Below are 26,464 nucleotides of genomic sequence, written 5' to 3' on the forward strand. Positions count from 1 at the left end.
GTACGATCTATGATTTATTCGTTTGAAGGTTCAAGCATTATTTAGGGTTACTATACAGTATATTTACCCTTGTTGACATTTATAACCCTCGAATTTATATACTTTCAAGTCTTGTCAAAATTAGTCCTTTATTTAATATCAATGCCACGTGTAAACAGATGACACGTGTTAACACATTATTGGACACAAAAATTCGAGGTGTTACAACTGGGCATGGCCCCGTGTCCATCTGACTCTCTCTTTCTTCATTAATTGCAATTCGCAATTTCATTTAATGCGTCTACAGCAGTTGACCACGCCCCCGTGTCCGCTGGGCACGGCCCCGTTGTGGGAAATAGAAGCTTCTATCACTTTGTCTTTTCTGCTGACACTTGGGCACGGCCCGGTGCTCACTGAGCATGGGGCGTGTTCAGTCTTTTGTCTTCTTTGTTTTGCTTGGGAAGATGCTGTCGGGAGGTCGGGCATGCCATGTTTGCTCCTTTTCTTGTATTTATGTTAGATTTAGCTGTCTTTTTGCTTCTTTTGTTCATTTGAGCTCATTTAATCCTGAAAATACAAAAGGAAGACAAAATCACACTTTTTCCAACATTAGTACTAAAAAGGGTTAGTTTTATGCTACAATTGATGTAATTTATATGTTGCATTTTGTGCACATCAATATACGTGGCAGCTGATTAGGCAGCTAAGGGCGTCCTTAGCATTGGAGATTGTCTTATTATATTATATTATATTATACTATATTATATTATATTATATTATATTATATTATATTATATTATATTATATTATATTATATTATATTATATTATATTATATTATATTATATTATATTATATTATATTATATTATATTATATTATATTATATTATATTATATTATATTATATTATATTATATTATATTATATTATATTATATTATATTATATTATATTATATTATATTATATTATATTAATACAAGTTCATCTTCTACCTTCTTTTAACATGCCGCCCTACAAGTTCCGTCGACCGAAAAATTATCGTTTTCCGTCGAACGTATTTCATTTTTTTATCACTTACACTCACATTTGTTTAGGGGTATCCCGATATATAAAAACGGTGATTAAAAGAAAACTGCACTATGCCAAGTAAGTTGAGGGGTATCTGTTAAAAATAATAATGATTTAAACACAAACATGTCAAGAGGATTTGTGGTTCAACATTACTAGACTTGTTTATTGGGTTGTTTATCTCATTCATACGTTCTTATTTATTGCGCCAGTTATGTCTTGGGCCAGTCTGTTATAACAAAACGTGTGCTGGGCTTGTGTTTGTTCTTTCGGTTATAACAATAATTTTGGTGGAATCTGTTTTTTGTTTAAGTGCAAGGTGTTATGTGAAAGTTCTCAGGGGGTCCGATCGTTTGTACAGTTTCTTGTGGGTGCAATGTGTAAATATATATTTACAGGTTATAAAAGGCTCTTTGGTGGCTAGGGTTTCAGATGTTCTACACACCTCTTGTTCGCATATTCACAGTCTCCCCCAAATTCATTTGTGCTTTCTCTTGTGTGATGTGTTCATGTATCAGTTAATCTGCTAAAGTTGATTTTCTTCAAGGTTATTTTGAAGCTGCTGGACTGTTCGTAGTTACTGTACATCAGCATCTCTTCAAGTCGTCCAGAAGATTAGTTCTTTTTCTTGTTCTTCATTTTGTATCCTTTTGTATTGCAATTACAGTTGTTAGATCTTTGATAGATCTAGTGATCGTGTGTGATTACTGTCTCTAATCATCAGATTGTTTGTATCGGTGATCGTTATTATGTACTTGTTATCAGATCTTACAAATTGTAAGATCAAGGGTATTGGGGGGAGTTTTTTGGTTTGGGTAAATAATAGAGTTTTGTCGCTTGTTTTGCCGCTATTTTTGGGTGTTCGTTTGTTTATTCATACCATTTGACATGGTATCAGAGCCACGGCTCTTGAATCGTCTTCCATTTGCCTAGATTGTCTTCGCTGGTTCTATTTTGTTTGGAAAAAAGTCTGTTCACACTTATTTATAATTGCGCTGCTGTCTTTCTCTTAGGGGTTTCATGTCGAATCCCTAACTTGGAGCGTATGTGATCTTGTTTCATGAAGACTCATTCTAGATCTTTCAATTACTGTGTCAATTTTTTTTGTTTTTTTTCACTATTATATCTCTTGTATTCTAGGTTTAGGGTGTGATTTGGGTTCGATGTGCTAGAGAACCTGTTATCTTTTTATCTAGTGGGTGTCGCATTTTAGATCTGGTCATTGATGAGTTCTTGTATTTTCATGAAATCTTATTGTGATGTGATTGATTTAAGTATAAAATTTACCATAGCTCTTATGACTGTTTTTTGGTTTCCGCTGTGTTCTTGAGTTTTTAAAATTTTTTTTCCTAGTTTATGTTTTCTTGTCTGTTCTGTTTGATTTTTTTTGAAGTGTATGCAGGTTTTTTGATCTTGTAAGATCTGTTCAGATTCTATGTCACACAAACCCTAATTAGGGTTTGTTGGTATTGAAGAAGGAGATCTCTTGTCTTCTACTTGTTGAAGACCTGTGTTATTCTCTGAAACCCTAGAAGGTTCAGGGTAAACTGACCAGGTTTGTCTCGGTTGATTGTTGCTTGACCAGTCTATGGTTCTGATTTCTCTTGGAGTTATGCGCACTCTCTGTAAGATCTTTCCATTTGTGTTCTTTATTTTCTGTTGTTGACATAGTTGATGCCGAGGTAGTGAGGACCGGTCTATTTGTGGTCTTCTTGTTGTTTTCATTTGCTGTTTGTTCTGTGTTATATGTGTGTTCAGATTGTTCTAGTAGTTGTTATTATTCACTTATGGTTATCTTATATGTTGTGGCTCCTGTATAAAGACCTGTCCAGGCACTATAAGTGATGAACCTGGAATCTGGACACTGATACAGCTTCGCCTTAGGATTTTGTATTTTGGTTGATTGTTTCTCTGTGGTTAGTTATTTGTTTGATAACTTGTGTTCCTTTATTTGTCTTTTTGTGTCTATGTGGTAAAGAGGTTATGTTAATTCTTATAATCTGTTTTTATTCTTACTCAATATGTTCTATTATCAAGTTTCTTATAATGTTTTTCTTTGTTAGTATGAGAAATGTTATATTATATGTTAAGTGGGGTTTAAACTTCAAGTTTTTGGAATATTCAATAAATCTGTACAAGTTCTCTTGGCTTATTGAACCTCATGTCTATATGTCTTGGTAATAGAATCTTGTATGTTCATTGTATGATTCTGTATTTTCAATCATGATTATTGTTTGATTCTCACGTAATATTCTATTTTTGTGGTTATATGGTCTTGTGCTTTTTTTAAGTTTAGACCTATAAATGTTGTTGATTTGTGTGGTGTGGATCTTTATCTTGGATCATTTGATTCATCTCTGTGTTTGGACTGTCGAAGTGTCTCATGGGCGTAGTCCGTATATCTTATTGTCTTGTGTTGTATGATTAGTCAAACCATGTGGTTTGAGTGTTCTCTAATCTGTTGTTTTGCCAAAGTTTGTTCTTGATGCCTGTGTCTGTTATGAGATCTCTATGTTGAGAATATTTTGTCTTGAATGTTGTTAAAATGGCTCTGTTTTACAGTCGCTAAGTCTGCTTGTCTATTGTCTTGTTTGTTTGGTTAGTTGAGTTGTGTGGTTCATGTTTAACCGATGGTTTTGTCAAGATTAATTGGTATATGTGACAGCATTGTATGTTTCTTCTTGTGAGGAATATTGTTCTGGTTGCAAATTATATAAGTTTGTGATTAATCAGGATTTGTTTTGCTGTGTCTTTAGTCTTGAGTATGTCTTGTTATTCTCAGTCTTGTTTGTTGAATGTATGCAATGTTAGCCTCCTTGTACTTTTTCTCTTATGTAAGAGATGTTTTTCTGGTTATTCAAGTATGTGATTGTGCATTTTGCCAGAATCTGTATTGGCTATCATTGTTGTCTGGTATTTTTTTGTCATAACAGTTTGTCTGTGTTGATGACTGTCTGTTATAGAGATATCTTTGATTTGTTGTTGGTATTTGTGTTTTGCTTCAAAGGATCTCTTGTCTCATATTGTTATTTGTCTGGGTTCTTATATGTCTGTGTTAGGATATTGGTTATAGAAATCCTATTTTTTTCTTGTTTCTCAATGCTGTTGTGTTTTAGGTTCTGTTGGGAGTGATTCGTGTTGTATTTTGTGTTGTATAAATATTTGGTGTTACTACTGTTCACTTGTTAAAGCTTGTATGTGTGATATCAGTTGGTATGAATCCGGAAAAATTGCCACTGTTGTGTTTTGAGTTAGATCTAATTGACATGTTTGCTGTTTGAATCAAGGGGGGATGTTAAAAATAATAATGATTTAAACACAAACATGTCATGAGGATTTGTGGTTCAACATTACTGGACTTGTTTATTGGGCTGTTTATCTCATTCATACGTTCTTATTTATTGGGCAAGTTATGTCTTGGGCCAGTCTGTTATAACAAAACGTGTGCTAGGCTTGTGTTTGTTCTTTCGGTTATAACAATAATTTGGGTGGAATCTGTTTTTTGTTTAAGTGCAAGGTGTTATGTGAAAGTTCTCAGGGGGTCCGATCGTTTGTACAGTTTCTTGTGGGTGCAATGTGTAAATATATATTTGCAGGTTATAAAAGGCTCTTTGGTGGCTAGGGTTTCAGATGTTCTACACACCTCTTGTTCGCGTATTCACAGTCTCCCCCAAATTCGTTTGTGCTTTCTCTTGTGTGATGTGTTCATGTATCAGTTAATCTACTAAAGTTGATCTTCTTCAAGGTTATTTTGAAGCTGCTTGATTGTTCGTAGTTACCGTACATCAGCGTCTCTTCAAGTCGTCCGGAAGATTAGTTCTTTTTCTTGTTCTTCATTTTGTATCCTTTTGTATTGCAATTACAGTTGTTAGATCTTTGATAGATCTAGTGATCGTGTGTGATTACTGTCTCTGATCATCAGATTGTAGATTGTTTGTATCGGTGATCGTTATTATGTATTTGTTATCAGATCTTACAAATTGTAAGATCAAGGGTATTGGGGGGAGTTTTTTGGTTTGGGTAAATAATAGAGTTTTGTCGCTTGTTTTGCCGCTATTTTTTGTGTTCGTTTGTTTATTCATACCATTTGACAATCCCAGGCTACCATTCACCACCATATAGATCCGCCCCCTGGTGTGGATTGGATTTAAAAATTAGATGAGACTATAAACATTTTATAAAATATACAGAATTTATAACAAGACTTCTAAGAATCTACAGAACATGAAAAATGATTTAACAGTTTAAGTTAGTATTATAATTCATTCATATATGATAATAGAAGAACTGAATGAACAGTTCTTCTTATGTATTATTATTATTATTATTATTATTATTATTATTATTAATATTAATATTAATATTAATGAATACTACTTTTAATATTATAATAAAATACATGTACGATTCTGTTTGGTATCGGTACAAGAAGGTAAAAACCAGCATCAGCCTGTTATAGAAAACGCCAAAAGTCCGTACCGAATTGATATTGAAAATCTTTTAGTTCAGGAATTTCGGTACTGCTACCCGGTACCATTTGCTCAACCTTGATCACGGGTGCCGTAGATTTTCTTCAACTTTTAATGATTTTTTTTTTAGTTTCAAGGGCATGGATGAGCTCGGTGCTAACCGATACCAAATCGATACTGGTACCGAAAATACCGGTTACGGTACCGGTATATGAAGGTAAAAATCGGTACCAAGAACGCCAAAAGTCGGTACCGAATTGGTACTTAACATCTTTCGGTTCGGGAAATTCGGTACCGGTACCTAGTACCGTTTGCTTATTTTTGACCACAGATTTCATACGAACAACATCATTACCATACAACTTATTTATTGATTTTCTTTCGGTTATCATTTAGTGTTTTTTCTACATTTTCTTTTTATCTTGTCAACGGTTACGTGCGCAACGCGCTCGTAGTGATTTCAAAACACATATAAACACAGACTAAATAATAAAAGAAGTTCGCCGCAACACGGCGACGGTGATAAACCTAGTTATTGTAATACATAAAATTACAATTCATACCTAAAGAACCTAAGAACATTCACATCCAACCTCCCTTTTTTACCATATACAGTAAAACCTCTATAAATTAATAATATTTGAACCAGTGTATTTTTTTAATTTAACGAGATATTATTATATTGATAAATTAATAAATTATTAATTTAAAGAGTTGGCTTATATTCGTGAGCAACTCTCAAATTAATGCATCGACCTTCAAAATTTCCATTTTCGTTTACTTTACCTATTTGAATAAAACAGAAACAAGGACCTTCAAAATTCCCATGTACATTCACACATTAATGAACTTGTCAAGTTCAATGTACATAGATTTAGATTGATCATTATAAAATGTGTAATAATAAATTTTAAAATCACATCAACTATGGCAAAGGTGTTAAAAAAATCAACGATGACCAATCAACAACGAAAACTATTACGCGAGTATAAGAGAGATCACCAAGAATGTACTCAACAAGATTTGGTGCAGTGGGTTGACAAAAGTTTCGATTTGAACGTTAGTCAAGGAACAAGCGTCACAAAGCAGCCAAGCATCCGGACATGGAGAAAGCTGTTTATGAATGGTTTCTCCAACATTAAGAGCATGTGAATATAAAAGGATAGCTAATCATAGAGATAGCGGTTGAGGTGTTGAAGCTTTTGTATCCACAAGATTCTTCTGAGCATAAACATTCACAGGGCTGGCTTGAGAAATTTAAGTTAAGGCATGGTATCAAATAGTATTGCCGATCGGAGAAAGTTGCTCAGTCGACACACATGACATGGAGAATAAATTGGAGTCTATAAGGGAAAAAATTAATCAATTTCCAATGAAAGATGTTTTTAACATGGATGAAACTGGTTTATTTTACAGGTTACAAGCTGACCATTCACTTGCAACAAAACAACTTGAAGGTAGGAAACATGACAAGGAAAGACTTACAATTGTTATCTGTTGCAATGAGGATGGCTCAGAAAAAAATCCTCTATGGATGCTTGGTAAGTAGCAAAGCCACGTTGTTTTAAGAATGTCAACATAAATAGCCTAGATTGTGAATATCGTGCCAACAAAAGAGCATGGATGACTGGGTTGCTTTTTGAAGAATATGTTCGTTGGCTAGATGATTAAATGCACGGTCGAAAAATTCTCTTGGTAGTGGATAATTGTCTAGCCCATTCTAATATTCAAGGGTTGCAAAATATAGAGTTGTTTTTTCTACCGTCAAACATGACTTCAAAAATTCAACCATATGATGCTGGGATAATTAAAGCCTTTAAAATGCACTGCCGTAAAAGGTTTTATCGTAAGATTTTGTAAGGTTATAAGTTGGACATTTCTTCCCCAGAAAAGATTAATGTTTTAGATGCCATAAATTTGGCCGTCTCGGCTTGGAGAAATGTGAAACAAAAGTTCATAGAAATTGCTTTCGACGCTGTAAAATTCGTTCGGCTAATCCAATCGGCTCAAATGCTTTAAACGATGTAAATTCTAGAGAAGACATTCGTGAGCTTGAGAACATGATTACATGAATGCATTATCGGCACAAAATGGATGTGAATGAGTTGTTGGATTATCCATGTGAAAATAATAAATGTTATGAGGTTCAAAGCATAGAAGAAATTATGGTGGATACCGTTCAAAATCCGGTTGATGATGATTCAGTACCTTTGGAACCGGTCACTTTGAAAGAAGCATTGCAAGTGGCAACAACTCTTCACAACTGTAACACCCCGACCGCGTAAAACAACAAACCGCGGCGAAAACATCGGGGAGTCACGTCACAGGATAAATTATTTCACAACACATGGATTTGAAGTTTCGTTTTATTGAATTAAATATGTTACATTGTCTTAGATTAAATAGAAACAAAGTTTAAATATAATGCCTTTCATGGTTTATGTCACTAAGGCCCGCGTCCAATCTTATGTTTTGCATCATGATCATCAAACAATGGCACCTGAAACATATGTGAAAAGAAAGTCAGCATAAAAATGTCGGCAAGTACATAGGTGTCACACCCCGATATTTTAACCACAAAACCGGTGTGCCTGGTAGGGAGTATCGTGACGTAGTTGATATCATCATAGACAAATATACACAGTTTATAGCACAGCGGAAGTCTTGGTAGAAATTACTATTAGAAACCGAAAGTGTAAAGTACGAATAAAAGAATATACAAACGGTTGTAAGAAAGGATCCACATGCGGATCTAAATCAAATACATAACATGTTCAATAGACATAAGACATTACAGACTTGCAAGATCCTCTATTTAACGCCCAGAAGCTCCCAACCTAGTACGTGTAGTACCTGTCACTTAGTCTTTTGAAAATACGTCATCTTACACCGGTAAATACAATTAACCGACTCTTTTGAAAACATTTATGAAAATTGGTTTAGATGCACAAGGCACAAATATTCTTTTATAACTTGGGACAATTATATAAAATAATCTTGTATACTGATGTGGGGTAAAATATACATATTTGTCTCGTGTAAAGTGTATAATTATTGTATAGTTTTTATTTGTTTTATTTAGTTATTAGTACTATATTACATTATTTTGTGTTGGGCCAGGTTCTGGTGCAAATGGAGCGGAAAAGAGTAATATGGAAATAACCAGCCAGTTGGGCAGAGTGACTGAAGGAAATTTACAGCTATTTTCTGTGAGTGGGCCAAGGCCACTATCTCTATTTATAAGTTGGATGATCAAATTGATTAAAGTTGAAGGTTTGTTTAAAAATAATTATTGTAACTTGAGGGACTATTCTTGCAATATGCTAAAAGTTGATATTAATTCCATTCTCAAAAAGTGATATACTGACCAAGCAATTGTATATTTTGACCGAGATTTAGAGTTTGACCTCCTCAACTATTTTAGTTTTTGGGCTGCTGATTTTTGTGAGGTAAGCCCAACAAGGGAACAATTAGAATTGTAATATACAGTATACACATCGAACAAGAATTGGCTAGCTGCAGACAAGAGGAGACGAAAAGGAAGCAAGAGGGGCCAGGCCCACTTGGGGTTTTTGTAATACACAATTGGGCTTCAAAACTAGAAAGAATTGGCGGCTATTATGAGGTGAAGGATCCTGTTCAACCTAATCTATCATACTATATCTATAATATATTAAAAGGGAGAAGTGATGTATCAAATTGTAATTTTACTACAAGTACAAGTTATTAAGCAATATTTACAAGGAGTGCAAGCCAATATAATAGGGATTTGGCTTTATTTTTAAGACGCCATAGGGTTAAAATTGGGATTTTGTAGTGGGATTAAGTGCATGTTTGGCTAAGCTTTTTGAAACAACTTATTGACTTATTAGCTTTTTGGAAAAGTCAGTATGAAGTGACTTATTGACTTGTTGGCTTTTTCCCCTCACATACACCCTCATTGCCAAACATTATTTTAGAGCTTATAACTTTTCCAAAACCCAATAAGTCAATAAGGTATTTCAAAAAGCTTAGCCAAACATGCCCTAAATGCTGCCTCTTCATTTCTTTCTTTATGGCGACGGTGGTGGTTACAATGGATCTGGATGAAGCGACGTTCCTTCACTACGTACTCACCCACTCACAATTCTTTCCTTCTCTGCCCTCAAGAAAGAAACCTGATCGACCCCCCTCTGAATCAAACCCCCCATCCCCTGATTATCTCAGACATTCAATTAGGAATTCCAAACATCTTCCTCTTTATTTTTCTCTACAGATTCTACTTATTTTGATATCCGTCGATTAAAGGTACTTATTGTCACCCATTTTACATCTTTATCTAGAGTAAACTGGACATTCCATCGCAGACCTGTTGCCCCGGCCGGAAAATCCCATCGCAGACCTGTTGCCCCGACCGGAAAATCCCCCCGCTGATTCGCTGGCGACCAGCGCTGCTGCTTACTCCTCTCGGTCAAACAAGGTATGCACAGATTAGGGCAAAATTGTTTCAGTTCTTTATTTTTAGGTTTTGTTGATATCAATCTTTGATCCCCTTTTAGATTCACGCCTTTATTTGGAAAATTGAGTTTAGGTTTTTTTGCTGATTTTTGTTTAATTCTTGAAACCCTAAAATCGCCCGCCTGAACGACAGTAATCATGTCGCACTTTGGAAGAGCAGGCCCACCGGACATCACAGACACCTATTCGCTACTCGTTCTCAACATCACCTTCCGTATGTTCACAATTTCCTTTGTAAAATAAAATCTCCAATTTGTGTAACCGATTTCGTCTTTTACAGGTCAACTGCTGATGATTTGTTTCCCCTTTTTTATAAGTACGGAAAGGTTGTTGATGTATTCATCCCCAGAGATCGCAGGTATTGTTTTTCCCGATTTCATTTAATTTCATTTGTTGAATTGTTATATCTGCGTCGATGTTGTGTTTCTTGTAAGTTTATCTCCTATACATGAGACCTTTATATATATATATATATATGTGTGTGTGTGTGTGTGTATTTTCTCTTAGCGAGGAAGTTTGTCTTAGAGAGCAAAAATAAGAATTTTAAACGGTAACCTGTGTTACATCTTATGCTAATTTGCTTTTGAAATGAAAGAATTAATGTTTTCTAAGGGCTCGTTTTTGTTTTTCGATATAACTGGTGTTTTCAGTTCTATTAGAATGGAAGTGATACCGTGTATGTTATACTTTTTGTGCTTGAAGGACTGGAGATTCTCGGGGGTTTGCTTTTGTTAGGTATAAGTATGCAGATGAGACTCAGAAGGCAGTGGACAAGCTTGACGGTGAGTACTGTATTTTTTTAATAATTTTTACAATTTGCATTGTGATTCAAAGCCGTTTATGTTTATGTGTTACTAGGTTATCACCCGGGATTGCTTCCCGGGCTCGAGAAAATTTCTAATATAATTATTATTTATGATTAATACAAACTTAAAATCATACAAAATGTATGACAAATTAGTGCTTTGGCTATAATACAAAACGTATGACTTCATGTAAGAACCCTAAAAACATATTAGGGAAAATAACGAAGAAATCTATGTCACCTACCTATCTATATATCTATACCCTCTAGTCTATTATAAAATAACTTGGGACACGTATCACGTATTACTTTGTGGTTCAACGTCGCATCTCTTTTCCCACCAATTAGCCATTTTAATAACACGCGGGGATCTTTTAAATTCCACCCATAAAAAAATAATACGATAACAAATTCTACTTTTGCGAAGCATTACTATAAACATTGAACTTACAAATGAGGCTATAAAAGGGCAACAAATAATGAGTGTGCCTCTTATTACTCGATCCTTAGGTTTAACTTTAACATCTATGAATGAATGATAATGGCAAAACAACACTGATAGCCAAAGGCGAAATGGTAATTCTACACACCACTTCAAAACCTTTTTTGAGACCAAGGAAAACCGTAGCAAATTATATTAGCACTAAGGTATGCAACATCAAGATCGTAAGGGCACTCGGTGCGGGGGTCGTCCAGGCCCGGCGACGCCCCCAAACACCGTCCCGGGTGGCTCGGCGTCGTCCGAAACGTCAGGAGTGGGACGATTGGGACGGGAGCTAAAGGACAAAATTCACATCATCTTCTTCTCACATACACATATACATACAACATATACATATATGTTTTAGGCCTATCCCCCATTTCCTTAGGTCCATCCTATTTGTCCCATCCTCACACCCATCCTACGTGGCTCTGACGTGGAGGCCCATCCTCCATCAACCATACCGAGTAGCCTAACTGTCTTCTACCAGACCCCACTTTTCCACCTCACTTTTCCACCTGAAAAGGATTCATTAATATAGAGTAAAGTCAGCCTTATGTTTTATCTCTGATGGAGTAACGGTTCGAACAAGTACATCTTTCTAGATCATTAAATTTAACAAACATATATAAAGCTTATGTGTCTAAATACTGGGTAAATGTTCCTAGAAACCTATAGAATATATATATAAAATCGCCTTGCGCCTCATGTATGAGAAGCCCGACGCTTTTGCCCTTCGATTTTAGACTTCCTCGCTTTTGTGCGCTTCGCCCTTTTTAAAACCAAGTAAATGACCAACTCCAATTGAATGATTGATAAAACAAACGTTCAGATAAACTAACAAATATCTGCTTTAGCTGTTTAAAATGCTTTTTCCATAGTTGTAAATGTTATAGGCTGTTTTAGAAAATCTTTGGCATTTTTTCCATAAAAAGTTGGTTCCTTTATCTTGACTTTTGACTTCATCATATGGCCTGAGTGTGTGGTGTTTAAATATAAGAGAGTGAAATTTCACCAACAGACATCCAATCTGGAGGGCGAATAGTGCATTTCCCTCTCTTTTTCAAAGCCACAGCCAACCATATTGGGACTTGAGTAGGTATTTGTGGCTGAAACGGACCAAAGTCACCCTGCCATATATAAAAAAATCATAAGATGGAACTAATTTTAACAATACATCAAAATTGTGAGTAAAAATTTGTAATTATATAAAAAAAGTTACTAAATAAAGTCATAATGTAAAATCGTAAAGAATAAGGGATAGAAAATTACACAAATCAAACTGAGGCTTTATTCTTAGGTTTGGAACTATCTCGATCATTTCATCTTCTGCTAAGAACTCCAACTGAATGATTCAAATAAAAAATCATAGGTTGTTAACCACACATTTGGTTACCAGCTATGATAATTTATACAAAATCCAAAATTAGATAGACAAAGAGACTAACTGACAGCAAGAATTGTACTTCTCTGGTCCTCATATGCAACAAAAGCAAAGCCTTCCGATTTTCTTGTGCCTTTATCTCTAACCAGGTTCACATCAACAATCTCACCATATCTACATGTTAAAAAGTAAGTTTAAGTATTCAGTGACAATTGAAAAGGATGTTACTTCGGTAATGTGACTCAAAGCTAGTAAAAATGGAATTTAACTCATTACATACAATGACAATTTGTGTATAGTTCGTCACATTGTCATGCACTTTGCCCTAAAACACCAATGATAACATAATCAACTTTAATGTAGCCTAAAATGGAACACTTATTCGAGAACGATAGCCAAATGCAACTCATAAACCAATCACAGTTTTAAATTGATCAACCATAGCACATAGATGTCAATAGCAAAGATAGCGTTCGCTATAGCGCACTACATAGCGTATCGCACATATCTCGCAATCTGTTGATTAGCGACTCCATAGCGTGAATATAGCGGGATTTCCGGGACTTATTTTTGGGCTTTAATATGAATAACGGGATTTTACTATTTTAGGCCTTTTTCCTGTTTTAATAGAACTACTTAATATAAACTGCGTATTCAGATGAAATATACAGCGTATTTTGATAAAATATTCCTATAAAATATTTCTAAAATTTTCTTATAGTGTATCGCTAAACATAAAATAACACCCCCTATTTCATCGCTATTGCTAAATAGCGTATTGGTAGCTTGTCGCTGTCGTCCGTTATCGACAACTATGCCATTGCACCCTGCTATCAAACCAATAACCATAGTGATTACCAACAACAGACCAAATGCTCAGCCAGAAGAGGATCAGTCACACTATCATCCTCCGGATAAGAAAAAACATCTGAGCTGTCATAATATAGAACTCAAAATTATATTTGAAAAAACATATAACGCTTGCACTAATCATATGTGATGTACAATCACCAATGGGCATGATGACATTACCTGCTCCTTCCGGATCAGAAGTTATTGTTCCAAGCTTAACAGCAAGCGGATAATGAGTTTCATAATGTTCAATAGCATGGTTATTACCACCACTGCCATACCAAAGTTTCCGACCACAAAGAATCATTCCATCAGTTAAATTCAACCATAGATTCTTAGTTTTGTCACACTTGGCACATTTCCATCCAGATGGAGGAATTCTGACACCGTTATCTATCTGTTTTAAAGTCAATGCATGTTGACTAACTTGCTTTTTATCAGCTGTCCATGATGCAATTTGCTCCTTACGTTCAGCACCCTCCTGCCTCCGCAATTAAAATTGCATCAACTACCAACCTTACCTGTTACGAAAATATCAATTAACCTTTTGTAGACAACACACAAAAGGAAATTAAAATCATTTCAAGTGATGAACTAAAAGTGTCAACAATCCTAGCGAATTTACAACAACAACACAAAATTGAACTCAATTAACGATTCTGTCAACTTAGATGAACTGATTATAACTTCATAACTAAACCTGATAGGAGCTTTGTAAATCTATTATATGATTTTTGAATTCATTAGTGTATAAAAGAACACTGACCAGCTGGTTCCATTTATGATGAATATCAAAAACTTGTATAAAAAAAATTCCCCATGCTTCATATCCAACAACTGAAAAAAAAAACGAAGAAAATAACCTTCCGAATTATCGTCATCGTCAACGAAATCAATGTCTTCATCTTCATTGTTAGAGCCTTCAATGATCGAAGCACCAATGCTGAGCAAGTACTCTAAAACCATGTGATTGATGTCTTGTTCATTCGATCATTTCATCGAACACTTGGTGATCTTTACTGAATTCTAGCAAATTAACTAAGCATTACAAATACACAAGAATCTTCACAACTGCTATAAATTTGAAACTATAGAAACCCTAACAATTTCTAATCATAATAAGAACCCCTAAATCAAAAATTCATCAAATTAAACTACCTAGTAACAAAAAAAAAAACATCGAATTTAAGAAGAAACGGAGAGGGATTACCCAATCAGAGGCATCGTGAAGAGAAGAAGACAATTCTTTGTCCTTTACACGCCCAATACACTCATCACCGTTCTTCAACTTCATTATTGTGTGTGTTGATTCAAAATTTGTTTTGGATTTGAAATGCTACTAAATGGAATTAGAGAAAACGACTGAGGAGAGATTGAGAAATTCATGTTTTGAAAGAGAAGATCGAAAAGCAAACTAATAAAAAAGCAAATATTAGGGTTAAAGGATGTAGAAGATGAAGATATTAGGTTTTGAAGATGAAGATTAGAAGACTTACTGTTTGATATTTGAAGAAAGGGCGATGGAGGAAAGTGACGTATTGGGCTTTGAATGGATGATGAACAATTGAAAATGAGAAAATCATACTTGAAGATGTGAGATCCGTGTTTAATGTCCGAAATCACCATTGATTTTTGAAGAAGTAGAAGAATATGAGTATGCGGCGCTAGGGTTTTGAGAGTGGCGACAGAGAAAAGGAATTCTTCAGTGTCGTAGAATGAAAGAACAAAGGATTTTAGAATTTTAGAAGCAATATATAGTCGGGTCAAAATCTGGATCCCTGATAACCCATTATAAAAATTTTTGACCCATTGGTTTTCCCGCCAAAAATGAATCTAAGAAGCTCTAATCTAATGCCACATCAGCCCAAATCTTTATGTTTATTATATATAATAGATTTTCAGGAAGAGTTGTTGATGGCAGAGAGATAATGATTTGTAACGAATTTAATGAAAACCGCGTACGGCCTGTTTTTTCCGGTCCGGATCGCGAACCCGTGGCGCTTGGTTTGATTTTGTACCCGAGTTCGTTACGGGTGATCTGGTTCGCGATACGGGCAGAGGGGGTCTGTGATTCTTGTGATTATGGCTAATATGCATAAATATTAACTCATATGTGCTATTACCTGTTTAGTTAATAGGAAATTAGCATCATTTAGTGCTTAGGTGCTTTCAATTTATATGTTTCACCCATATTAAGCTGTGTCAATATAAAGCCAATACCACCATGAAATGTGTAATTTTATTCCATGTTCATTACTGTCATTTTTCAATACATATATTGAAAAAGTATATCGTACATTACGGCTTAACGTACTTCACGTACAACAACGTGCGTGATTTGTTCTATAACATGCGTGATTAATATTTTCAATATGCGATGATTATTGTTTTTCAACATGCATGATTTTGGATTTTTGAGTTATAACATGCGTGATTTTAAAATGAACGTGCGTAATTACCTGTCGTACGTGATGTACGTTAAGCCGTTGTAACACCTCGAAAATTTACGCCCAATAATGCATGGACACGTGTCATAGACTTCCGGTATGTGAAAATATACTTTAGGGGGACAAAAGTTGGCAAACAGTGAAAAATATGGAACGTAAGGGTCCAAAGTGTCAACAATGGATAAATAGACTCTATGATAACCCTACATAATGTTTATAACCCTAAACGGATGGATCATGGATCATACGAAGCGGAAAATGCACGAAAGTGAGGAATTACAAACTGCAGGGGCTAAAAGTGTCAACATGTTGAATTTATACCTCTGAGTGAACTTTTGGCAGACCCGGAGCTTTATAATGCTAAAATATACTCACTAGAATATGTGGTAAAATTTTCATGAAGTTTTGTTATCGTATGAGAAAGTTATGGCCAAAACCGTACTTGAGGGGTTAAAAGCGTCAACGTCGAATTTCATGGCTTTTCGGGTGAGCGCAAAGTTAACCGAGGACATTACCATGTTGGTAAATGTCCCAAGGTTCTTAAAAACCAAGTTTGAGGGTTTACGAGTCAAAATAAATAGCCAAAACCTCGCGAGCAAAGGACAGGGACCAAAACTGCAACAAATGAAACATGTTTGGGCCTGCAGACCCCAGGCGGCCCGCCTGGGCTGCCTTAAGCGGGCCGCATGCCCCTGCCAGTGACTGAAATTCGCGAATTTTTGCATTTTGGTCTAATTTTTGAGTTGATAACAGCTAAGAGCACCTCCCATTTGCACCAATCAAAGGACATGCATGTTGGGACACCTGGAGACCTCTCATAACTCCTGAATTCCCCATTTAATCTGATCAAAGCTTCACATTTTGGGGGTCTTGTGTTAGTAACAAGAACATCACAAACTTGCAAGAACTCACAAAGCATTCCAGGAGCAATCTGATCGACAAGGCAACTTCCAAGTGTTATTTAGGCTGCATTAGGACCTTTGTAAGCATTCATATCATTCTCTAATTCGTTCTAGCTTTGATTAGTAGCCAAAAGTCAAACCGTTGTTCATATAGTTTGACTTTTCGATTAAACGAGTTTGGCTCTGTCGTTTCTCAAATTGAAACCACTTATAAGTTGGTATTTATGTGGGAAACAAACCCTCAAAAGGGTATTCTCTGATTCCCACTCTAAGCATGCTATTTGTCGAGTCAAAGTTGTTCTTAAAAAGTCAACAGAAATCGTTTTTGTGAAATATAGCATAAATGGTAATGTAGATGACATGCAATCAGTTTGATCATCAAAAATAACTTTATAATGAATATAAGAATATGTTTTATCATGATCAACTCGACAATCTTTAGTATAAACTCGGATCGGAACCGAAAGTCTTATAAAACGACTTTTTCGTTGACTCTCGATTCGGATCCATGCATGCATGTTTGAGATCTGTATTGGAGTTTATTTTTGACAAATTTTGTTTAAGTGTAACTCTCTGGAATTTTTGCAACTTGAGTCTATGTTTAACCGATTCATATGCATGCTTCCGATTATGCTTAAAAGTTGACTATTTTGCCCTTTTTGATATAAAACGTGATTTTTGGAAAAGTGAAAGAGTAGAAATCTTTATTACTAATTTATAAACTTGCACCGAAAATTTGAGATCAGTTGGTGGTCCAGATTTTGAGTTATGGCCGATATCGTAAAACTATATCTTTATGTTAAATAAACGGCGCATTTAGCGTATAACCTATTTAAGGCCACTTTCTGATATAAAACTTTTTACCCACTGATGTTATATAATATTTTGGGATTTTTGATGATTTTTATTTAATTTTTGGCTGATCGTATCATAGGTCGCTAAGTCGATTCGGTTAAGGCCGGTTTTGACCGTTTAAGCCATAAAATGAGTTTTATAAATCCTTTTGACCCCAAACCTTTTTCTACTGATTTTATTTGTTAAATAAATTATTTTGAGCATTCGGGAAATATAAAAATCTCAGCTTTCTTTTAAAAACCCGGAAACGGCTCTAAATCGCATTTTAAGCGTTTTTAGCGCGTGGTAAGCGTTATACTCATATTAAACATATAAGATTCATACCTACTGATGTATTTAGCATATTTTCATATAATAACAGTAAGTCTAAGTTTATGAACCCAGATTTCCAGTCTTGACATTTTTAGCCCTTGTGAAATTACTAAAATACCCCTATGGTGCATAGTTTGATTTTAAATGATAAGTTTTGTATACGGGTCATACCCTACTGATATAATATGTCAAATTAAGTATATTCACTATATAAATCAGACCTGTAACTCAGATTTCCAATCTAACTCTTTTATAATCCTTTAAATGACCGAAATGCCCTTATGAGGCATAAATTGGGTTTAAATCTATTCGGGGCATAATAGAACATAACTTGCTGATATTATATTATATTTAAAGCATATTATCTCAGGGAACTTGCATATGACTCTTTTGCCTACCCGTAACGCTCTTTAGCGCTCGGTTCGGTTTACGTAACTAGTTTGCGTAAATTGACCGAAACGGGTCAAACGTTATCATTTTTGTCTCAAAATCCAGAATGTATTTAGTATACCCATATTATACAAGTATTCAAACTTGTCGGGTCTAAAACACATTCTATCCGGTCTTTCGCTTAATCGTGCGCTTGTACCGTATCATCCTTAAAACTAACCGGTCTAAGCTTAGGCTTAAATAAAGACCCGTTAGGAATCTAATAGGTTATTATAAACCTCTGTTCCAGAATAGGAGACCCAGTAAAAGCTATCTGTACTTGCTTGGTGGTATACGGCTGAGATTGAATTTATATTTAGCTCAGGTAAATACATTTTGACTTATTTTCCCTATACGGGCTTGGGGTACGGTATATAGAATACCGCTTGATAGAGCGTACAAATCCTGCACCCTTGGGTGTCCAGTTGGAATAATTTGATCGGCTCGTTTAAATAGTCTTGTTTTACTTTAAGCATTTGGGGGGTTATTGACCGTGTCCCGGATATCCTTAGCATTATCTTACGAGATGGCCACGACCAGAGAACGGGGTGTAGGCGTACACCCGTCGTGTATAACTCTTTAAAGTGGTGTGTCTATTAATCTTTAACCCGGACAGAAGATCCCGGGCTACCAAACGTACGAGTAGCATGTAATTCGTTCACAAGTTTATACTGCATAATTATCCCAAGTTATAAAAATGTTTTATGCCATGTGCATTTAAATAAATTTTCAATCATTTTCAAAATGAGTTAGTTAATTTGTATTTACCAGTGTAAACTGACGTATTTTCCCAAAAGGTTAAGTGCAGGTACTACACGTACTAGGCTGGCTGTCTCCTAGAGCGTCCACAATAGTCTCGCAAGCTCGGACGACAATACCTGTTGAACAATTATCTTATTTTATTTGATCCGCCTGTGGATCCGTTTCAACTACTCGTGATATTTATTATTACATTGTATTTAAAGTTGAAATGAATCTATTCTGCTTCTGCTGTGCATTATTATATTGTGTTGTTTGTCTATGATGATGCCAACTACGTCACCATACCCCACACCGGGCCCACCGGTGACACGTGGAGAATCGGGGGTGTGACAGGTTGGTATCAGAGCCAACGCTGAGTGAATTAAACACTATCCTAATGTGTTTAATCTCAGTGACACAATTGCACATACTTGAGTCTAGACTTAACATATGAATACACCCGATTCTAATCTGGAATGTATTGCTTCCAATCATTTTATATATTGGATACGTCGCCAAGCGAAGGAGCTGTAATAGGAGATCTCCACACCCGGAGCCCCGAGATGCTGAACTTCGTACCGCGGCTAAAATAAAACAAACATCCAAGGAGAAAGCATTCAGAAATAAGAGGAAGAAGAAACTCCTTTTACTGAAGATCGTTTCCTTAAAAGTCTTTATAACGATATTTATCTTTTGGTCCCTTTGAGGACAACATCATTCCTTTTAAGTCCCTTTTAGGGCAACTCAGTATTTTTATAATCATTAGAATGCTTTATCAAAATTTCATTTATTCAATATATAAGCATATAATATATGAAATAAATTAAAGTAACAATCCTTTTGCAAGATCTACCATTATTATAAAATGGCAAAATCTAAAAGGACAAGACCTAGCCTCGTGTCATATTAAGACCCGACCAAGATGGCAGTTCCTCAATTTAGATTCAGATCTTCATTAACATCTCAACTTAGGATTGTTCTGCGTTTAATATTAAAAGAGAATCTTCGGGGTAAAGCCTAGCCACGAGTTATTATAGACATGGCCAAGATGGTAGAACCTGTCCAAAAGATTCCAAAAGTTTGGTTAACATCTGAAAGTATGTTAACATGCTGGGCAAATTGTGATGCAGTATAAATCACACAGGCCGAATTTGAAAATTGGGATTTATTTAAAATTCCCTGCAAGTAAAATAGCCATCCATTAAGGATGAAGTGCCTACGGGTAATGAATTTGAAAATTGGGATTTATTTAAAAATTCCCTGCAAGTAAAATAGCCATCCATTAAGGATGAAGTGCCTACGGGTAATGAATTTGAAAATTGGGATTTATTTAAAAATTCCCTGTAAGTAAAATAGCCATCCATCAAGGATGAAGTGCCTACGGGTAATAAATAACGTCCTCTGGGACTAAGAGACAGTAGAAGTCTGCAACTCACTGTCAAGAAGGGTAATGAACTGTAACTCAGACCCAAATACCTCGATTCTGTGGAAATCCTGGTTATAAATTAAACTTGTCTATGTGACTAGGCTTTTTGTGCCATAGTTATATTTTAAATAATTTAGGATAATTATAATGAAAATCCTGAATAAAATAGATATCCTTCTTTTCCTGCCAGTATAAATATTAAAAGAGTCTCAAAGGGTATAACCTAGCTTGAATGTCGTTAGAGACCTGGCTAAGATGGTAAGACCTGTTTAAAGAGATTCAGATCCTTGTTAAACACTTGAAAACGTGTTAACACTCCCGACAACAGTAATGCGATAAAATCGCGATTGTCACCTTTATATTAGGAACTTCCAAACCCCTTAATTAGCCTATATGATCAATAGGAATCATGGCTAATAAACGTCGAACATGATATACACATCTAAACATCCACCTGGGATGTATACCTGCGGGCAAGGATGCATACATGAAAACGATAGTTTTATTTCATAAACTTCTTGTCAAGACAATGAATTATGAAAATTTCCGATCCAAAGGAATCATTGATTATGTTTTAAAATTTCCCTAGTGACAAGGCATCTGTTCCATCGAAAAGTCCTATGGAACAAACCGTTGTGCTATATAAGATGTCACTATGACATTGACAGTCGTGACTTATGTCCCCTGTCTAGCAAGTATAAAGGATCTTATTCCATTTAAACGCCAAAGATGGTTTATTTAAAAACCTAGGCAAAACATGATCACATAAACTTAATACTATCTATTGGCCTATATGGTTTGTTTGCACCATGGCTATTTAAATTATCAAGTTCGACAATTCCCTATAATTAAGTAAGCTATTACTTCTTGGTTTGTAGCCTTCGAAGCATCATCATGGCCGACCCCTCTGAAACTCCCAATCATCCAGTTAATCAGAATGATGATGCAAGACTGAATTTAACGGGCACCGAGTTACAGGCTATGATAGATATGGCTGTAAACAACGCTGTGGACCGTGCATTGAAGGAACACAAGCGAAAGTCCGATGACACCCCGAGTAAGGGCTGTAAAAAGGGTAAGGCCAGTTCAAACTATAGCCAGTTCAAGCCAAGGGAGGCAAAACCCGAGTGTAAAACCTGCGGGAAGAAGCACTTTGGAAAGTGTTTCTATGAGCAGACCAAGGGATGTGTCATCTGTAAAGAGGTGAATCCCGAGACCCATGAATGCAAGGACTCAAAAGACAACCGGCAGTTAGATAAAAAGCCAAATGCAAAACCTGTAAGAAAGACCACCTCGGGAAATGCAGATTTAAATCCCGACCTTTATCCTGTGGAATCTGCAAGACCAAGGAGCATAAGACCTTGGATTGTCCGAAGTTGGGAGACGCAACCTGCTATGGTTGCAAAGAAATAGGGCACATCAAAACTAACTGCCCGAATAAAACCAAGAAGCCTGGGGAGACTAAGAAGAACAACGCTGGAAACTCTCAAATGGATGCTCAAGAAGCTAATCAGGATGCCAATATCGCATCAGGTAATTCCTTTATCAATAACGCGCATACTAGAGTATTACTTAATTGAGGTTCAGATAAGTCTTTCGTAGACAATGGATTTTATAAATCTTTAAATCTGCCTGTTGAAAACTCTAAGCGTTAAGCATAAAGTAGGATCGGCCAATGGTACCCCAGAAACTGTTCAGCAATATCATATGGATATATCCGTTAGGAACCATTCTTATCCTCTGTCTTTGTTTCCGCAATATAAGGGACTCGATATAATAATAGTAATGGATTGGTAATCCTGTAACCAAATCTATAGTCGAGGTAATGAGAAGCAAGTAGTTAACAAAATTTTTATGTTAAGCCCTTGGCAATTCAAGGAAGACTTATGGTAAGGACTGCCTGAGCACTTGTTGAATCTGGTATTCAATACCAAAGTTGCGAGTAGGAAAAACTCGTATAAGGCAAACAACAGTCGCAATGCTAGAGATGCGACAAATGTTATCGGTGCATCGAGAGTAAACCTCAATATCAATGGAGTTAACCTCCAAATCGGTAATTAACGCAGCCATTGGAAAGGCTGGGAGAAGAGCCATGAAAAGGATCGAGGAGCTGAATATTGTTTGCTGTTTGCTCTAAAACACATGTCGCTGCTCATGAGAAGAACTTTATTCGCGCTTCAAATGCGAAGAATGAACTCAGTAAAACCATAAATGGCAAGGAGCCCATTCTTTTGGATGTACTTAAAAGTACTTCGTCTCGGGGAAGTCCAGAGACTTCAATGAGTAAAAGGGGCCATTGATTGCAAGGAATTGTTGAAAGAAGTAGAAACCATTAGGTATAACAGTGGTTATGCTGGAGAGCACGCGGTAAGGTGTGCGTCCCAATCATTCGGTGGTAATACCCTTGATTTGTGAGGACACTAATGGAGTCCCCTTATACAGTATGGGATGGTCCAAATTTTAAGGACCTTATTAGAAAAACTTGGTTTCCACTTTGCAAAGTGGAAAGGATGGAATAAGAATTTTCCGACCCCCATAAGAGCTATAAACTATCGGCAGTAGGTTGCAAACATTGATTCATTGGTTGAAATAGTGCTCTTATTCGGTTAACCTAGAATTTAAGCATAATGCACTATATATATATATATATATATATATATATATATATCATGATTTAGCATCAACAATAAGAGGGCACATTAAGGTTTCAAAGCCTGCTTACTATGAATCCATTATGGATCCACCTCAGCTACTCGTGTTATATAGATTTAGAAATAACCAGTCAAAGCTAAGACTGCCCCGAAATTGTTAAAGATTCTGCAGCTGAGTATAAAAGGATTAAGAATAGAGGCGTTTAACCCTCCTGATAAATGATTAGAGGCAGTTCGCATTAATAAAGATATTAGATAAATCCCCTATTGTGATTTTTAGTATAAAAAAATTTCGTTTGGGTTCAGGATCTGATAAGTTTCTCATAAAACCATAAGCTTAGCAAACTTTTAGGAAATATCCCGTAATAACTTCAGATATTAAGTGTAAGGTAAAACTTACAAGCAAGATCGTAAGAACCATTTCTCCTGTTCTCATCAGAAACCTTCAGCCGTAAAATTTTGAAGTACCTTCTCTATAAAGGAGGTGCGTCGGCATATACAGTTGATATCTCCTTGATCTCAATCGATTACGAATACCAGATGGTATGATAAAAGCACCATATGGGGATTTGTGTATCTTAACATGTTCCATAGATTGCTTCCATGCCTGATCAGTATGGAGGTTTAATGCATGGGACCACAAAGATATCCTGATGGTCATATGGTACTAAAGTCAACTAATGGTATTCAAAGAAGATATCCAGAATGGAAGTTTTCATGCAAATGTTCCCGATTAAGGAAATTCGTGGACTTATAACATAAATGTGTCATTTATATGACTCGAGCAATGATGGATGAACTGGAGTCTGAGATTCGGAAAATCTCTGTAACCTCATTGTATCTTGACTTCCCTGTTTACCTCCTGAGAGGCAGGTAGAATTAAGATTTCTATACCCCATTTAAGGTTGTATCTTTATGAATCCCCAAGTCGGCTAGTACCATCATTGGATAATTCGAATCCCCAATTAAGTAAGTTTTAAAATAAAGGATTCATATAGCCTGACTCGATATCCTAAAGAAATCGGTATCGTTAATTAAGAAAGACGGTTCATTTTGCTTATGCATGAAATACCGCAACCCAAAATAGGCAACAATTAAGAATTTCCATCAGCCGCCCAGGATCGTCGATTTATTCGACTGTCTGAAGGATTAACTATCCCTTAAGATTAGTTTTAAAGTAATGGTTGGAATAATCATTTCACATTTAAGATAAGCTTTTCTATAATAATTGATGTATAAGTATCAAGGCTGCTCCTTTGGAGACCTTGCTTAGATGGAATGTTGACTATCTATGGTTAAATAGAAGATTGGTACGTCCAATCATCCGGTCTGATAGTTGCCTTGGAAACAACGAATAAGATTGGGCAAATCCATGATCATCTGTAAGATTTCCAGTTTTGGCAGAAAAATCAAAGATTTATGAAAATAGCAACCCTCCTAAGTCCTTGTTAAGAAATAAGGTCCATCAAAGACATCACTCTGGAAGGGTGTGCCAAATTAATAAGTATCAGGCTAGTTAAGCTCTGATTATATATAAAAATCATTCGAAGGAATCGAATGTATCATAGGTCATATAACTTATGAGCTAAAGCCTATTTAAGGAGCTTAGTGGAGCTCGCAATGTATTACACCCTAAGGGTTAAAGGATATGTTTCGCCAATAAGTCAAGAAGCACTATCACATAACGGTTGGAAGACTTGTGATATAATAATAAACCTGTATCGAATGCGGATCCAAGACGCAAAGATTTTCACTTCGAAGTAGGCGATAAAGTGTTACTTAAGGTATCGCCCTGGAAGGGGGTGATGCGATTTGGTAAGAAAGGCAAGCTAAGCCCAAGATACAAAGGATCTTTCGAGACTGTCGAACATGTCGGGTCAGTTGCTTATAAGTTAAACTTGCCTGAAGAACTTAGCGCAATTCATAAGGTGTTCCACACCTGTAATCTGAAGAAGTGTTTCGCTGATAAATCACTGGTTATACCGCATACAGATATACACATAGATGAGAGTTTGAAGTTCGTGGAAAAACCATTGTCGATCGAGGATCGACAGGCGAAGAAGCTTCGAGGGAAGCATGTGCCTATTGTTAAGGTCAAATGGGATGCCCGTAGAGGTCCCGAATATACGTGGGAAGTGGAATCCACGATGAAAGAGAAATACCCTCATTTGTATCAGTAAATCTCGAGGTCGAGATTTCTTTTAAGGGGGTGAGGATGTAACACCTCGAAAATTTACGCCCAATAATGCATGGACACGTGTCATAGACTTCCGGTATGTGAAAATATACTTTAGGGGGACTAAAGTTGGCAAACAGTGAAAACTATGGAACGTAAGGGTCCAAAGTGTCAACAATGGATAAATAGACTCTATGATAACCCTACATAATGTTTATAACCCTAAACGGATGGATCATGGATCATACGAAGCGGAAAATGCACGAAAGTGAGGAATTACAAACTGCAGGGGCTAAAAGTGTCAACATGTTGAATTTATACCTCTGAGTGAACTTTTGGCAGACCCGAAGCTTTGTAATGCTAAAATATACTCACTAGAATATGTGGTAAAAATTTCATGAAGTTTCGTTATCGTATGAGAAAGTTATGGCCAAAACCGTACTTGAGGGGTTAAAAGCGTCAACGTCGAATTTCATGGCTTTTCGGGTGAGCGCAAAGTTAACCGAGGACATTACCATGTTGGTAAATGTCCCAAGGTTCTTAAAAACCAAGTTTGAGGGTTTACGAGTCAAAATAAATAGCCAAAACCTCGCGAGCAAAGGACAGGGACCAAAACTGCAACAAATGAAACATGTTTGGGCCTGCAGACCCCAGGCGGCCCGCCTGGGCTGCCTTAAGCGGGCCGCATGCCCCTGCCAGTGACTGAAATTCGCGAATTTTTGCATTTTGGTCTAATTTTTGAGTTGATAACAGCTAAGAGCACCTCCCATTTGCACCAATCAAAGGACATGCATGTTGGGACACCTGGAGACCTCTCATAACTCCTGAATTCCCCATTTAATCTGATCAAAGCTTCACATTTTGGGGGTCTTGTGTTAGTAACAAGAACATCACAAACTTGCAAGAACTCACAAAGCATTCCAGGAGCAATCTGATCGACAAGGCAACTTCCAAGTGTTATTTAGGCTGCATTAGGACCTTTGTAAGCA

At 36.2% G+C, this 26,464-nt stretch overlaps 2 protein-coding genes, 1 long non-coding RNA gene and 1 pseudogene across 12 annotated transcripts; 2 read left to right on the forward strand and 2 right to left on the reverse strand.

Moving 5' to 3' along the window:
• The first annotated feature begins 6,444 nt into the window (after positions 1 to 6,444).
• On the forward strand, positions 6,445 to 7,802 carry LOC118487505 (annotated as a pseudogene).
• A 1,769-nt stretch (positions 7,803 to 9,571) lies between these two features.
• LOC110912053 lies at positions 9,572 to 15,641 on the forward strand. Its single transcript, XM_035984400.1, has 6 exons — positions 9,572 to 9,625; positions 9,840 to 9,976; positions 10,148 to 10,228; positions 10,295 to 10,372; positions 10,717 to 10,796; positions 15,439 to 15,641. The coding sequence occupies exons 1-6, from the start codon at positions 9,572 to 9,574 to the stop codon at positions 15,624 to 15,626; spliced, it is 618 nt and encodes a 205-aa protein (XP_035840293.1). The 3' UTR covers positions 15,627 to 15,641.
• Positions 11,219 to 12,660, reverse strand: LOC118487650. Its single transcript, XR_004882421.1, has 3 exons — positions 12,573 to 12,660; positions 12,316 to 12,430; positions 11,219 to 11,805 (listed from the first exon to the last, which is right to left on the reverse strand). It is a non-coding gene; the product is annotated as an uncharacterized LOC118487650 (long non-coding RNA).
• Positions 12,751 to 14,737, reverse strand: LOC110912054 (ubiquitin carboxyl-terminal hydrolase 14-like). Of its 10 annotated transcripts, XM_035984746.1 has the most exons (5): positions 14,400 to 14,737; positions 13,717 to 14,057; positions 13,554 to 13,612; positions 12,965 to 13,009; positions 12,752 to 12,858 (listed from the first exon to the last, which is right to left on the reverse strand). In XM_035984746.1, the coding sequence occupies exons 2-5, from the start codon at positions 13,841 to 13,843 to the stop codon at positions 12,850 to 12,852; spliced, it is 240 nt and encodes a 79-aa protein (XP_035840639.1). In that variant the 5' UTR covers positions 13,844 to 14,057; positions 14,400 to 14,737; the 3' UTR covers positions 12,752 to 12,849. The 10 variants fall into 10 exon arrangements, 1 of the variants encoding a protein (XP_035840639.1); XR_004882416.1 differs by having other exon boundaries at positions 12,751 to 13,009; positions 13,554 to 13,617; XR_004882418.1 differs by lacking the exon at positions 13,554 to 13,612.
• Positions 15,642 to 26,464: the final 10,823 nt, after the last annotated feature.

The sequence above is a fragment of the Helianthus annuus genome, chromosome 15, assembly GCF_002127325.2.
Source record: "Helianthus annuus cultivar XRQ/B chromosome 15, HanXRQr2.0-SUNRISE, whole genome shotgun sequence".
NCBI lineage: Eukaryota > Viridiplantae > Streptophyta > Magnoliopsida > Asterales > Asteraceae > Helianthus > Helianthus annuus.